The sequence below is a fragment of the Muscardinus avellanarius genome, assembly GCF_963383645.1.
Source record: "Muscardinus avellanarius genome assembly, chromosome: 2".
Lineage (NCBI taxonomy): Eukaryota > Metazoa > Chordata > Mammalia > Rodentia > Gliridae > Muscardinus > Muscardinus avellanarius.
The window spans coordinates 26,317,232-26,333,676 of record NC_137787.1 but is presented as its reverse complement, the minus strand read 5'-3'; the positions used below and the strand labels follow the sequence as shown (position 1 = coordinate 26,333,676).

At 41.0% G+C, this 16,445-nt stretch overlaps 1 protein-coding gene across 2 annotated transcripts in view; it reads right to left on the bottom strand.

Moving 5' to 3' along the window:
• Window positions 1-13,566, bottom strand: part of ERBB4 (erb-b2 receptor tyrosine kinase 4) — a gene marked incomplete at both ends in the record, with an annotated part of 1,174,461 nt that extends 1,160,895 nt beyond the window's left edge. For both annotated transcript variants that reach the window (XM_080689981.1, XM_080689982.1), the window contains one exon: window positions 13,485-13,566. In XM_080689981.1, coding sequence (XP_080546107.1) covers window positions 13,485-13,566 — 82 coding nt within the window. The remainder of the gene's footprint in view (window positions 1-13,484) is intronic.
• Window positions 13,567-16,445: the final 2,879 nt, after the last annotated feature.

Sequence of the window (16,445 nt, the reverse complement as noted above, 5' to 3'; positions counted from 1 at the left end):
AAACCTGTGATCCTATTTCAGCTTCCCAAGTACAGGTATTACAGGCATGGACCACCAAGCCCAGCTTAGAAGTTTTAAATTTGATATTTTTTCTTCCCCTTATCTGCCATAAATGAAAGAGTAGGTGTGTTTCCCTCAAGGGAGAATCTCATATGTAACACGCACACCTGTGACAGTTCTTGCCAGATAACTACTACTCGTTCTAATTAATAATGAACATATAAAATAGTTACTACCACATATATGACGTCCATTACAAATTCAAACTGTTGTGATTATTTTGTAGTAGAATTTATAGACAGAAGTGACATCAGCACCCATATTCCCTCTCAGGAAAATCTGTAACATCTGTGTTACTGGGGCTCTTTGGTTTGCCCCCCCTCGTGTGATTTAAATCTGTGGACCAGTGATATCCTATACGTGATGTTTAAGTCATCTCCTTTCTAACTTCAAGTTATATGAAATAAGCATCTGTGCTGAAATACGTTTAAGCCTCAAACTGGCTAAAGTGTGTCAGACTTATTACGACACTTTTCCTATTTCTATTATCTTAAAACATGGAAAAATTTTATTATGTGTAAGGGCAATATGCAAAATATTTAGAAACTGTGCTGGCAAAGGGACATTAGAGTGGATCGCAGCATACATCAGAGGAGAGATCTGAAGGTACGTTAATGTGCCAGATGTTATCTCTTTAGTTGTCTGATCAGGGTTAGTGTAAGGAAAGGATTCCAAGACAACGACCTGGGAAATCCAGATAGGTAAGGATGTATTTCAATATTTTAATAACCAGTAAGATCACAAGAAACAGATATCCTGATAATGCAATATACCTTTTCATTATATACTACACGAGGGGTTGCAGAATTTTTGAACATATTAAAAAAAAAAAACTCCTCACAGTCTTAGTAGAAATAAAAGATAAACAATAAAATTATTTTTCATACATCTGAGAAGGAAGCATTGATCTTGGGTTGGTAGGAAATCAATGCCTTCAAGTTTAAGACCTTATGTGCTATATCAGCACATATACAGTTATTAGAGACCTTAATCAAGAGACACTGTCTGAGAAAAATTAACCTTGAAATAACCACTGACAATATGATGATATGAACAATTCATGAATATGAGAATTATTCTCTACAGTGAGCTTGATTATGAAGAATGTAGTCTTGAGTCATGACAAAGGTCTAGCAGATATATACATAATACCACAACTATTTCAATACCTTTTAATTCACTGCACTAAAAGACCTTGAGGGACTCATCTTGAGGCAGTCCCGAATATGGACGTTATTTTATAAGTGCCTGTATTTATCTAACGTCACATTTCTATCAGGTGCGCATGTCCTGCGACCAATTTCTCACCCAAGTCAGCCTCGTTTAGAAATTTCACTGAAGTTTCTTCTGTTGGATGATAGCAATTTTTTTTTACAAGTTTGTGGGTTTGTTTACTGTGTTCTAAGTGATTTCCTAGTAATTACAGAGAATCACATCCCGTTGGCTCACATGTAAAACAAATGACTAGATTGAGAATATGAGTCTAACCACCTTCCAGATTCAAATCACAACACTATCATAAAATAATGGGATTTCTGAGTCACACGTAGTAAAATTCCTTGAATAGCAAAGTCCCACTGATATGCCCTTGACATACAGATATTTGGGATATTGTGACATCTATTTTCTGCAGACCGGGAACAACTGAACTGTTTTTGTTTTTTCTCTACCTTCGCAGTACTCATCCCACCAGTGAGAAATATGGTACTTAGGAAATTTATTTTTATATAGCCTATAAATATTGAGTGAAAGCTGTTAAAATGTGGGAGACAAACTTCTTCTGTACCTTTCGAAAAGTGGCTGAGTCAGTTTGTAGGAGTGAAATGGCATGTATCAGATTTAAATCCACTAAACAAAATTAGCTGCGTGCCATTCCGCTAGTCTTATCTCTTTCTCTGGCTTATAGTGTGCTAATTCTGTCCACAAGCAATAGAGTAAGCTCGGCAAAAGTAATGAATGCTCCTTTCACCAACAGTTGCATAAAATGTTTTGTCTATTTCAATTTATCTCGAAGCCTTTTATACTTTCAATTTTCATCTTGTGCTTAAAAGAAAGAAAAGGGCCACTAAAGAATTATATCTGAATACCAATCACTTCAGTTTCTATTAATTCCAAGTACATTTTTAGAGGTTTCCATGTATCGCCAGGGACACTGGGTTGCTAAATTTGAAGTTAACAACTGGGAAATATTAACTATTTAGCTGGTATTTTTACGCAAGTATGACTTGAAAGACTAATTCTTCTATTGTTTCTTCGATGTATTCATATATTAGTTAAAAATATCAAAGATCTGCGCTTTCTCACTACTGATTTTAATTTAGATGCATTGTTTCATTCATTGCTAGTAATAATGTCGATCGTAGCTAAAATGGTCACATTTAACTTAGCCAGAGGGTTAAAGCCAAAGATAGACTTTATTCATGCTAAATAACAAATGATTAAAAATCTAATGAGTTATATTTTAAGAAGCAAAACTTTAATAATATAGCTGTTATATATATCAGCACTAGTACAGTTGCTTTAAATCACATCCAAACATTAAAAACTATAGAATTGTGTAAGAAACAGTATTACATGACCCATTTCAAAAATATGATGTCAGTAATTAGATATATGCCTAGATTACACATGCTCATATTTAGAGAGAAATGTTGAAAATCATCTCTATATAGTACCTTATTTTATCTAAAGACTTGATAAAGTACTTTATAGTGTGATTTTTATGCCACATAATTTTCTTCTAGAAGCAATGCATTCTACGTTAATAAGGGATACTAACTATACACTCTAGGGGAAGAAACAAGAAATTATATAATGACACTCAAAATTCATAGTTAAAGGGCAATATTACTTCCTAAAGTGTATGATTTTTAAGCAAGGCATATTTACCATATGTTTCTAAAAGGTTTCAACTTCAGAGCCCTTCTACTGCACTGATGCTTTCCAAGGCCTTTTACCTAGTTTCTATATTTTTTAATTTTTTATTGGTGCACTGTAGTCATACATGGAGTACAAGATGGTAAGGGCATAATATTACTATATTGTTTTCAAAGAGCCTCCTCAAACTGTATAAAAGCAGACCCCAAATCTAGCAAAGACCCCGGCTTTCAAAGTTTTCTGGAGAAAAGCCTTATGCAGTGTGTATATTTATTTAAAATACACACTACAAAGAAAAATTATGCATATACACACACACACGGAGTATATCAGGAGAAGGCAAATATAAGTAACCTGAAGCAGGATTCCTTACATAGATTTAATAGCTATGTCTCACTTCTTCATGTGGATGTAAGAATATTAAGGAGGTTTGGACTAGAAAGCAGAAGGATGCTGTGTGCTAAGCATGGCTGTCTTGCACAGTGAGCAGGTGGACTTGAGGAATCTTGTCTTTGGGAGGCATCACTAGTTTCTGTGGCTGTGAAGAAGGCATACAAGAGGCTAAGAAGAAGAATGGAGAGCCACCTGCTACCAGAAACGGGCAGGAATATATGTCTGCCCACTGACTAATGGGCCAGCCAGGCTTCACTCTTACACACTACTTTGTATTTCTATTTTCTCATCTATAAAGTAGAAACAATAATGCCTTACCCAACTTCCTTCTCTCGTATTTCTAGAAGAAAAAAGGTCAAGAAAATTTTAACACAACCTCAGACAAAGATGCTAATAGCTCCATGCCCGTTTTTTATTAATAGATTACTATAAGGGTAGGTGAAAAGCTACGTTAACTCGTTCAGGCAATTATAAATTAAGGTACAAATATTGCACCCTAGTGGACTAGAAGAGTTTACACTTTCTTAGTATCCCGAGGGGGCAGGGGTGATATCTAGATTTTTTTTGTTGTTGTTATTTGTTTTGTTTTTTCCTGGTAGAATACTAAATACTAAATCAATAGTAGAATAGTAGAATACAAATACTAAAATCATTTCACCAATTTTTAGAATGCAGAGTGAATCATCTAAAAGGGCAGTTAAGACAATCTCCATCACCTCTCTTTTCAGCTATATTGCAAACACTTCCTTCACAGCGTCCTTTTTAAATGGTAAGCATATGTCTAGTTGTCTACTTAAAGATACTGAGAAATCTTAGTTATAACAAAGTTGTATTATCACACATATCCAGGAATAGAAAATGCTGAATTCTGTCTGGAATTCATGAAATACTTATTAGCATTTACCTAAAGGCAAATATTCCTCCCAAGAGTTTGCAAAATCATTTAAAAACATATTTCCTATTGCATCTTATTGGTCTCATGCATCCTTCCTTAAAAATAAGGCAAAGGTGGCAATTGGTATTCTCGGAGTACTTCCTCAATTCCTAGCATGGTCCTGACCAAAGGGTCAGTAAATGCTTACTGCTTATACTGATTAAAATTTTAAAGTGTGAGATAAGTAAGAAATAGCAATGAAATCACCATATAGCATAAAAATACTGAATTATAAAGCAGTTACATGTTTACGAATGGTAGTTACCATATTTACCTTGCCAAAAATAAAACTAAAAGAAATACTTTTTGCCATAGTATGGGCACCCTCTAAAAATGGGCACGGGGACAAATGATACAGTCTTGGAAACACTCCACTTGAGGAAACACCCTACAAAGCTCAAGAAAGCAACCAAAGAAATTCCCAGGGTAAACATGCTAATATCTATTATTAAGAATTCTATAATTATGTTTTTAGAATAGCTTACTTTGTGCACTATATGGTTTAATTACAAATAATAACCATCCCTGAACGAGTCTAAATTGTTCCAGCAAATGTATGTTATTCTTTCATTTAAGAAATATTTTCAAGTGCTTTCTATGTACATGGTACCACATTCATCTCCACAGGAGATAAAATCTCTTGCACCTAACAAAATGAAAACTATAACATAGTTTAGATTTAAAAAATTGGTAAGTGATATTGATAAGGATTATCACCTAGAATGGTCAGTGAAAAAAGATGTAACAAAGAGGTATAATTTAAAGTAGAATATAAAAGACTCAAAAGTTTCGTCCAGGCCAGGGCACCAGGAAAGTCATGAATTCCAAGGAAAGGAGTCAGCAAAGGTAAAGAAAACGAGGCAGGTATAGTTAGGGAATGCTGAGTGGGTCAGCATGGTTCTTAGAGTACATCTTAGGAAACTCTAAGTAGAATTAAAAAGGAAATTGAAGATGATTTTAGCAGGCTTCAGACCTTGTAAGGGAGATTGACTCAATATTTCATAATAAAAACTAGCTCATGCATGTATTGTTATAAATGGTCCGGCAATAACAGGAAGGTGTCAGAGGTAAGAGGATATGGTATAAGAAGACCAATGTAAGGGATACTGCAATACACCTGCACGGAAGTTTCTAAGGACTAGATAATTTTGTAAAATATCTTCGGAAATGGACAAACTTGTGTAACTGATGTAGTCAAAATGATCAAAGGAACTCCTAAAGAATGAAACTGTGTCTAAAAGAAATATTACTTTGTTTTGTTTTTATTTTCATAGGTCCCTATAGAAAAAATAAAAATTCATAACCTCATAATCTTAAGCCTACAGAGAAGAGGAGAATTATGAGTAGGAAAGACTCTAGTGAAAAAAATGTTTGCCAAGAGCATCATGATCACTGCCATCCATGCCTTCTATTAGGCATCCCCATACCAGGGATGGGACTTGGCCTCACACAGAGGACTATACATGCTACTGCTCAAACTGCAGTCCTACTAGATAAAGCTACAGAACCCGGGGAATCGGTTGCCATTTTTTCTCAGTTCTAACCAGCCACAATGGAACCTCGGGGGAAGACAGAAAACCAGCAGATGTATTTTTCTGAAGGCAGTTTATATCCCCATTGTACCCTAAAGAATTAGCACCTGGATACCCACTTATACCAGATGAACACAGGAGCAGGCATAGGAAAGGTCAGAAGAGTAGCAAAGGTTGATCAGGTGAAACTAGTTGTGTACAAGTCAGATCTTTTGGGAAAATAAATGAGCAGCTATTACACCTCTCATTTTCTTCCTTATAAACACACTTAAACTATGTTTCAAAAAGGGGGATGTGTTTATATACATAGAAACTAATACTCACTTGCACACAGGCACAACCACATACAGGCACACAAGCACACATGCACACAAGTTCCATACAGCCTTGATTTCCATTACTTTAACTCCCTGGATTCAGAAACCAAGTCTTACATGTTCATGTTGGTGTTGAGTATGTTTGGCTGACCCCTGCAATATTGGAAGTAACATGAATTAGAGTAATGATCTTGACCTATTTCTCAGGGACAAAGTTAAATGATGTTGCATTAAATCTCTGTTAATCTTTTATGGGAGGGGAAGCCATTTTAACTTCAGTTCCTACGAGGAAGTGACTCTTACTGCCGAAACAAGTTTCCAATCTCCCTTCTGTCACTAGGGTCCACAAGAATGCTGATCATGCCCAAGAAAGCACCGGCGCTTGAGGGAACTCAGCCATGACCACGTAGAGTTAAGGTGCAAAGTCACAAAGCCCAGAGGCACTTCTCACAGACGCCAACTGGAGAGAGACAAACGTGCCATAGAAACTAATTCATAAAGGCTTAAATATTTAAAGCTTTGCTTGTGTACTTGTTCAAAGAATACAACTATGTCTTAGCAAAGAAATAAGAGGACCCAAAAAGACAGTGGGAATAATAAAAGCATATTGGGTTCAAGGATGTGTGTGAGAAAATCTAAATTATTTTCTTAGATTTGCTGGTTAAGCATCTCCACCAACTAATTAGTGATGAGGAATTGACCACTTATCCTTTACAGTCCATTTTATTTATGCCCGTAGATTACTTATTATGAAATAGAAAAAATAACCATTTTCTACTTCTTGGTCACCTTCATAAAGTTCCAGGTTTAAAAAAAAATAACAACTCTTGAAAGTGCTTTTTTGTACAGATACAGAGGTGGGCTGTACAGATACTGACTTTTAGGGTAAGAATTTCATGTCCAGAATAAATAGATAAATGCTAGACAGATCCTCTTACAAGACAGTTGAAATGATGCACTTTACTTCTGTAATCTGCATGTGCCATAAGACATAAATGCAATCAATGATCATTTCTTAAATATAAAGACAATAATGATGCTTCTACAATCTTCCCCTTGAAAAGAACTACATACACAGTGAGATGAGGAGGAGGACCATGGACACAATCTCATTTCAATTGTTGCAATTCTTCCTTAAAACAATATAGCCTTTACTTCGTTTATTCTTTAAGTGTCTGAGACTTTTCAAGGGAGTCTCTGCATTTTACAAGAAAAAGTGCTGATGTTAAGAGCTACGACTAACGTACATATGTATGTGTATGTGTTTGTGAAGTACTGGGGATGGAACCCAGGGGCATTCTCCCTCCGAGCTACAACCCCAGCCCAATCTTATTTTTTATTTTGAAACAGGATCTCTCTAAATTGCTGAGGCTACTCTCCACCCTGAGATCCTCTGGTCTCAGCCTCCCAAGTACTGGGATTACAAGGGTGCACCACCACACCCAGCTTGCCATTAACTTCTAACTTTCCTATGTTTTCAGTTGCCTCACTGAAAAAAAAAGAAAATGAGAGGATAGGATCAGATGAGTAGCTTTTCGATCATGCTAGAATTCTGTGAGGCCAGTGTGGGACAGTAAAAGGGACAGTGGAAGGGAAAGGGGGGAATGGCAAAGCCGCCCAAGCAAAGGCCACAAGCTGGCTTCTCTCCACAGCTTTAACAAAAGCAGTTCTCCCTGTACACAAAAGGAGGTAAAACCCTGCTTTTGATATTAGGGTTATATATATGAGTTCACGTGAAAAAAAGAAAGAAAAAGAAGCCCACTTACAAAAATAATTTAAAAACCAATGGAATTTTTTTTAAAAGTCTAAACATCCTTGTTTCAAATGAATCATTAAAAACATTTTAAGACATTAATAGTTCAGGCATCATTCTTAGCTATGCTAATAGGTGAACAAATAAAAGGGGAACAAATCGAGACAGAGACTGCCAAGAGTCTTACCCAGGACCCCACAGCAAGTGACTGCACCAGGAACCAAATCTGTGATGCTGGTACTTTGTTCTCCAGCAGCACACAGCAGCAGGACTGCTTCTACACCAGCCCACAGTGCAGGCATGCACCATTTCTATCAAATACTATGTAGCTGCTGCCCCCTGGAGTTGTGCAAAATGATGGGCCTATGGAACAATTACTTTTTCAAAATAAAAATAACTATGAAATAGTCATTACATTGCTCTAAACAAAAATCTCTGTAGAATTAGTCCCCAAAACATCCACATATTTCAGGTATATATCATAACAATGACATAGCTCTCTTCTCAAGCTAGAAGTGCTGAAGTATTAAACATGAAGATAAGACTGTAGCTTTAAAGCTTTTTATTAAAAATGGAAGACAGGTGAATTTACTTAATAAAATATATCAGAATTACCAACACCTCAGGAAAAAAAAACTTATACAATGAAATATAAAGAGACCACACAGATTTTAAAAAGTATTGTGTGTGGGGGTTGTGGGGGAATGGCCTTCAAATAGAATGCTGTATAGTATATATAATCTCTATTTCTTTAGACAAGTGAGCAGTCTCCTTCAAATTCTGTAGACAAGCTACAGTCTAAAAAATATTGGTTTAGGGTATTTTTTTTCCAAATACATACATACACACATTCATGGGAAATCAAGCCTTTTATTATAAGCTGCAAACTCTAGTCAATAGCTGAACTAGAAATCACAAAGGGCTTACTCCAACTGCTCAATATTTATAAAACTTCAGAAAATTACTGTTAGATAAAAGATGCAATTTGGTTCCATATGGTGAAATGTTAACATAACAGAATATCTCTAAAACCATATAACCTGGAGAAAAGTTGGTGATATGATTAACTTCTGCCCTGCATAGCACAGCCAGTAGCTCACTGTTAAAAAAAAAAAACAAAAAAAAACAGCAGAATATGCTTCATATTTTTTGTAGATAGAGCCTAAACATGCATAAGATAATTTCAATGTAAATATGAAAATCTCTGCAAAAGCAGTGTCTCTTGAAAGGGTGGAGTTAGAGCAAATGCCAAGAAGTTTGCAGGTGACAAAACTTTCTCTTTGAACAAGGCTCTCACAAGGCACATGCAGACATCCTACAGCAGAGAACACTAGAAAGCCAAAACTTATTGCTGTTTGTAAAATACATATTCAATTTTCTTAATAATTCTTTTGTTAGAATACAAAAATGCCATCAGTTTTAAGACTGCAATATTCAAGATGTCCTCATTCAATTTACTGTGGGAAATGTGGACCTTACGTAATTGTGCATCTTGAAGTGGCTCTCTTCACCAAGCTATACTTAGGGCACTAGCATTTTTGTAAGTGGCAATAGTCCACTTACTTTCCTTGGTCAAGAGAGGGAAAGACAGGAAATGGGAAAGGAGGACTTCTCGATGGAAAGGTTCGGCCTTGGAGTCAGGGCTTTTGAGATCTGCTAGTGATCTTGGATCGATGCCGTGTTATTTTCTTTCAGGAATAAATCTGAGCAATGGAATGGCTTGCGATTGCTCAGCCAACCAGCCATATCAGATTTATCAGAAAGAATGAAAACTGGCTCAGAGGACTCCCGGAGTGGCTGAGTGGCAGGTTGCTGGGAAAGACACACAAAAATGAATACATTTAGTGGTGGAAAGGAAAATATATATTCGCAAATGTAAACTCAATAAATAATAAGATGTAAAGAACGTATAGTAATGAGAAGAGTGAATGCATAAGACAGATGATAAATAGTACTTCTATTTAAGAAGCAAAGGGATGAAAGCTCATGAATACTAAATATTTGAATCTACTTTGAGGAGGAAATATGATTTTTCCATCAAATGAATGCAAACTCTAAAAATCAGCCAATGCAAACTTACTCTCTTCGAGTTAGAATAAAAAACACATAAATCTTCCATGAAGTGCATGCCCTGGTAAATATTCTAATGCAATTTCCTAATTAAGACACATTTCCAATGACTAAATGAAAATATATATATAAAGCTGTAAGTACCTTGATTTTTCAAAAAAAAATTGACTTTCTATGCATGCATGATTAAAATAAGCACAGTGGAGTTCAAGAGGGAAAAAGGAATCATGGCATAACTGGAGTTAATCTATTTCATCTTAACAATACAAAGTAATATAGCATTTTCAAGTAAATTCCATTTGCAATAATAGGTATTAATTTATTTAGAAGTATTCTGAAGGGAAAAATCACCTCTTCTACAAAGCTCTTTTACATATATATGAAATTCAAAAGTCAAAAGAGCATAAGGGAAGCAATATACCCATGTGCATGCTTACAGTAAACACATGGAAAAACAAGAGGACTGATTTTTTGGAAAACACATTTAACACCTTATTGTGTCAATTAAGTAAGTTTTAGTCATGTTTTTGAAATTGTTAAATTTAAATTTGGAGATAAACTGATGTGTCTTAAACGTATAAGAAGGATGTATGTTCTTTTACAAAACAAAAAGCTGAACTAAGTCACTCGTAAATAATAACTGGAATTCACCTTGTTCATCACGCATTTACCCATGTCTAAGGGCACCACGTCAATACTAATATGTTTTATTTCAATACAAAGATAATATTGATGGTTTCTCATCATACTAGAAGATAATTATTTTAGAATCATCCCACTGAATAGTAAAGGCTTTATAATTGTCATATAAAAGGCCTTTGGCCATAATACATCTAGATAACATGAATCACTGGAAATGAGACAAGTCCTGCAGAATTACTTCAAAAATTCTTTTCTCTGAAGCTAACCTTTCCCAAGCCGAAAGGAGAGGCTATTTCCATCGCATTTTTTCCTAAGAAATATCTTAAAAATCTATAGGACAGAATCTCCCACCCTATATTTTTATTCAGCTCACATAGAGCAGTAAATAAGGTGCATTATTTCTGCTTAAAAAATTAGCATTTCAAAAATATGCCACTTTCCCCTGAACTCCAAGCGTGTCTAATAATGCGAGAAGCAGATTGTCTTCCCTCGTTTCCTTAATTTGTTTCATCTAAAAGCAATTCACTCAACATCTTGTCGCCCTCTGGCAGCTTAGTTTACTTATCCGCACTTAATTTCTCATTTGGACCAAAACAAACTCCTCCAAACTGCTACTGACTGCTAACCGCGAGAGGGGAGACTCGCAATATGAATTTACTTGGAAACACACAGTCACACACATACATGCACCGCCACCAACATCCCAGACAGTAACTTGTTTTCATAATAGCGCTACATTGAAACCAGCTGAACTTTCCCTGCCAGGTGCCATGGAGCTGTATGAAAAGAAAAGAAAAAAAAAAAAGTCCCCGGGGCATTTACAGTTTCCTAAGGATCACCTTAGTATGCGTGTTGCAATTACACCAGGGATGCACCGACAGCCCTATCTGTGCGGCCCTTTTATCTAGATCACTTTGTGTTTCGGAACAAGGGAGGCTCGCTTTTGTGTCCCCAGAATTTCAAGTACAGAGTCAGGGAACAACAATAGCACGCTAATCCTCGCACTCTAAATGGGCTCACTTGTGGGTCTGACAATTCACCAAGGGAAAAACGAGAAGAGAGGAGCGAGGGCGCGAGCTGGTGTCGCCTGAGACGAGGATCAGGACAGCTGCAGAACTAATTTGGATTACATTCCTTGCAGAAATTCTGAAAAGGGCTTTTAGGCAGAGCTCAACCAGGAGCCGCACAGTTAACATGAAATTGCTGCGGAGCGCGATGCCCCAGCAGCGGGCTGAAGCCCGCAGCCCGCAGTAGGTCGCCTGGTGGACGTTCCTCTGGGCTATAAGGCTGCGCGTCAGTCGCCACTGCTTTTGAATGGGTCAATGTGCGCGATCGGCCCATTGAGGGAAAATACGAAGGGATTCCACTGGGGGTCGGCAGGGAGATAAAGAAGGAAGGTAGCTAGGAAGCAGCTTGGAATCTCACGTCCGGGTTGGTGTGATTCCTAAGGTGGCTGCTCGGATTTCGGAGTAGTTGGGAGGGTGCAAGGAGCGGGCACCCTTGGCGCACGTGTGCCATTCGAAGGTCATTTAGAAAAGCTGGGTGATTGTAACTTGTTATTTACTAGGCCCGGAGGGGGGAGGCGGCGGGGGCGGAGCGGGAAAACGACAGAGCTCAGTTTTCTTGGTGAGGTCAGGACACCCTCCCGGGGTCTAAAGCTTTCCCTGTCGCCACTCCCGCGGGCTTTTATCTCCTAAAACTGCCTCCCACGCTCCCGCCACCAGCCCCGGATGGTGGCGGAAACCTCCCCGGCTCTCCAAAAGGCTTCAGGCGGCCGCGTCAGTCACCGGTTCTACGCGATCCTTTCTAGTCCCACGTTTATCCCCAGGAAACTCAAAAGTGTCAGAAACTTTGAGCTCCCTCGCCCAGCAGGTGCGGTCCTCCGCCCCGCGCGCTGCGTGTCCGGGTCACTTAGCGGATCCCGGGGCCCGAGGACCTGGGATCGAGCCCTGCAGCCCACGGTGGCGGCACACGGAGCCCGGCCGCCGCGCTGCCCCGGGTTAAATCAATTCTTGGGCCCCGCAGGCTCAGCAACCTGGCCGGGCAGTCAACAGAGAAGTTAGAGGGACTTCGGCCAATAGCAAGTTGAACTACAGGAAGAACTCTTCCCCGAGCCAAACACAGCAACCCACTGGAAGGCCGGGCCCCGAGCTCCCGTGTGCCAAGCCTTTTTTTTTTTTTTTTCTTTTTTTTTTTTTCCCTTAAAGAGGTCAGGCAGCAAGCAAGCGTCGCTCCAATCCATCGGGCGAGAGCTCCGGGACACTGACCGAGGAGGTCCAGAGTCCCAGGCCCCAGGCCGAGGCTGGCGCGCTCCACCAACCCAGGCTGGGTTAGGGCCGTGCCAGACCCCGTCAGGCTCAGTGATCCCGGGCGCAGCGGGCGCTGGGCGCACACACAGGTGCACAGCTCGGCTCCCCGCGCTCCGCTGCTCTCCAAAGCCGTCGCTGCTGGAGAGGCCCCGCACGCACAGCCCGGGACCCCCAGCCCTCCTGCAGCCCCGGAGGTGCGCGCCCTTCCGGGGTCTCTTCCCTAGAGGGCCCACACCAGGACAGGAAAGTGTCCTCCGGGAATTTGGGTCTCCCACGTCCCGAACAACAGGCGAGCCAGCAGGGATCCTGCTTAGGCGCACAGAAAACGCGCGAGAAAGAAAGAAGGGGGTTAAGAAAAGAGAGAGGAAAAAAGACAAGGGTAATTTCTCACGGTAAATAAAACGCATGCACACCAACGCAAGGTAAGTTTGGGATGGAGAGAGGGAAGATGGAAAGCCCAAGCAAGAAGCCCCCGGGTCGAGTGGTCCCCCCACGCCCGGGCGCGAGCGCTGATGGGGTGAGCACAGAGGGCCAGGGAGCTCGGCGGGCGGCAGCAGGTTCCACAGCTGGAGCAGCTGGAGCGCGAGCAGGACCCACCTGATTGAGAAGCGCTGGGCTGGAAGGTCCCCGCCGCCACGAGAAGGCTCACCCAGACACACAGTCCTGTCGCCAGCTTCATTTTTTGGAAGTCTCAGATCCCGTGCTGACAATTACATGTCCAAATGGCATATCCCCTTTCGGGCACGCGGAGGAGATCCTCCAGCCGGGCGCGCGGAGGGGCGCGGAGGGGCGGGCGCGGCGCGGGGTGCACCGGCTCCGGGCGCGGGCGACCCAGTCCGCGCCCGCGGGTCCAGGGCCGGCCCCGGGCGGCGGGGAGTGTGCGCGCGAGTGTGCGCGGGTGGTAGTGTGCCCGAGTGTCTGCGCCCGGGGCTCCGGGCCGTACTGTGCAGTTATTTCCCTGTGTGAGTCTTGGCTTTCTTGCACTCTCTCACTTTCTCTCTCTCTCTCTCTCTCTCTCTCTCTCTCTCTCTCTCTCTCTCTCTCTCTCTCTCTCTCTCTCTCTCTCTCTCACTGGTTGGTCAACAATAAAAAGGAACGAGGGAAAAAAGGTTTCCAAAAAAAGTTGATTGCAAAGAGGCGGTAGGTTTCCGGCCTCTCCCCGCAGCCAGGCTTCTTTTTCAATTTTCTTGCACCTCGAGTCCAAATCGGGAGGCCAGGGGGGCGGGGGAGGCTCCTGGCTTCTCCCCCGATCCCGTCCTTCTTTTTTCTGTCAGCTTCCCTCACACTTGTCCGGCGGCTGCGGTAATTAAAGCTCCGAGCGTCATTTCCAACGCTCCGCGGCCTCCAGCTGCAGCCCCACAGAGAAATTAATAAGACTCCGGAAAATCAGGGGGGTGGCGGGGGTGAGAATAAAACAACCCTCCACGCAACCGGGCAGGCTCCTCTCAGCCGCGCAAACCCCGCCCCGGCTCTGACCCAGCTAGCCACGCCCTTCCCCCCAAAGGGAAATCTTATTGGCTCAGCCACTCCCCAAAATCCTGGGCCTCCGGAGTTGGGAAAACACCTGTCAGGGAGAGGGTGCCGGGTGGGAAGGGCAGGGGAGGTTGGATTTAAAGGGCTCACCAGAGCCCAAGGTCTGAAACACTCCCCCAGCCTCCCTGGCAGAGACCGGGACAGCTGGCCCGCGGAGCAGGCCGACCACCCGAGGACGGATGGATGCCTGGAGGACAGATCAGTTGATACAAGAGAATCAGCATTTTCTCCGTTGCCCTACACACTGCTCATCCGCAGTCTGGACTTTCCCTAGATATCAAAGGACGTCAATTTGTTTGGGGTCAAGTGCCTCTCCCCTCCCCTACCCAGCAAGCTCAACACTCAGTATTTTGAAAGTGGATACAGTAACTGGTCATCTAGGTAAATGGGAGAGTCCTGGAGTGTAATCATCTCCTTACCCCAATTATAGGATCTCTCCCACCATTCCTATGCTCCCAAACTGACAGTCACCGGGCCATACTAAAAAACCCAGATCCAGATCCGTAGAGCCACATTCTTTGACTTTTAGATTTTATGGAAAGTGTCTCAAGCCTGAAGTGTTCAGTCCGAAAGAATTTAAGGAGGTCATGTCAGAACGTCAAGGACCTGGGGCAACTGAGGTTATTAGAGGCAGCTGTGGGCCCCTTGTTCTTATTCTGTAGGCTTCGGCTCCCCAGTCTCCAGGTCATTTCCAGCTGTGGGAACCTCTTAGCTTTTTTGAATCTAAAATATCCTGGGACCAAATCAGCTCAGTCTACATATCCCTTATCTTTTACAGTCTTGAAACTGTACTCTGAGCAGGGACCAGAATCTTCTGGGGGCAGTAGGTTATTGGTTTGCTATTTGCACAGGCATTTATAGGTATGAATTCCTTATTTGGTTTCTCAAAAGGCTGCACATGTATAAACAAAAAGTATCAGAAAAGCTTAGAAATCATTCACAAGCCCTCCTGCCTCCTTCTCAATCAGTTGAGACCTTCCCCTTTGTATCCTGGGGCATTTTACCTACAGCCCAGTCCCTTAAGAATTTCTATAATACTGAGACCAGATAGAAACTGGAACAGCTGAGGCCTGAAGCCTTGCCTTTCTTAGACCCACAGCAAGTTGCAAGCCTGGTGAAGAGGCCAAAGGAGCCCAACAGTCTATTTTACAGAAGCAAGAAACTAAATCTGGAGCAGGTGATGGTGAGTTGACCAGAATGGTACTGATTGCTGCAGAGCACAGCTCTTTGGAATTATCTGTGTCTGTTTTTATCACCCTCTGCTCTGGTGCTTCCCATTCCTTCAATCTCGTCTTGATTCTTTTCCCTTGTCTTTTTCATTTCTAACGATGACTCTCAGGCACCTCTTCTCCATAAAAGCCATTTCTTTAGAAAATTCACATCCTCTCCCTATTTATAGTAATGTAGGTAATAAACTTCTTGAAAGGGGGATTTTGAGTCTTCATAGATAGTTTTTATAGTCTAGTTTCAGATATAAATTAATTTACAAAAAGTAAAGATATAAATTCTTATTTTGGCTCAAATTTTGAGAAAGAAGTTGAAGCCTGAATATTTTGGATTTTTCTAGTTGTGTCCATTGTGATTTTTTTTTTACTCTTGCAGGAGTTTTTACTCTATTTTTCTGATGCAGGAATGCTACTACGTTATCTCTAGTATTATCCCTAATTTCTAGAATCATTTTTGGCAAAAATAGAACTTTCAACTAATATTCACTGGCTTACAAATATGTAGTCTATACTTTTTGTGACACCAGACAGCCCATAAATGGTATCTACAACTTAAATTACATAACACACCCACAACTGCCTCTAATTCTCAGTTTGTTCTGCATTGACCTTTATTTTTCTGGCTCTAACCATTTGAAACAATGATTAATGCCTGGCCAGAGGTGGGTATTTCACCAACAGCCTATAAAATAAATTAACATCAAACCTCTCTAAAAAGTATCTGTACTCAATGGTAACTGGTTTGCCTGGTCATAGTCAAGCTCAGATCAACTGCAAATGAGACCTAGAAATCCACGTG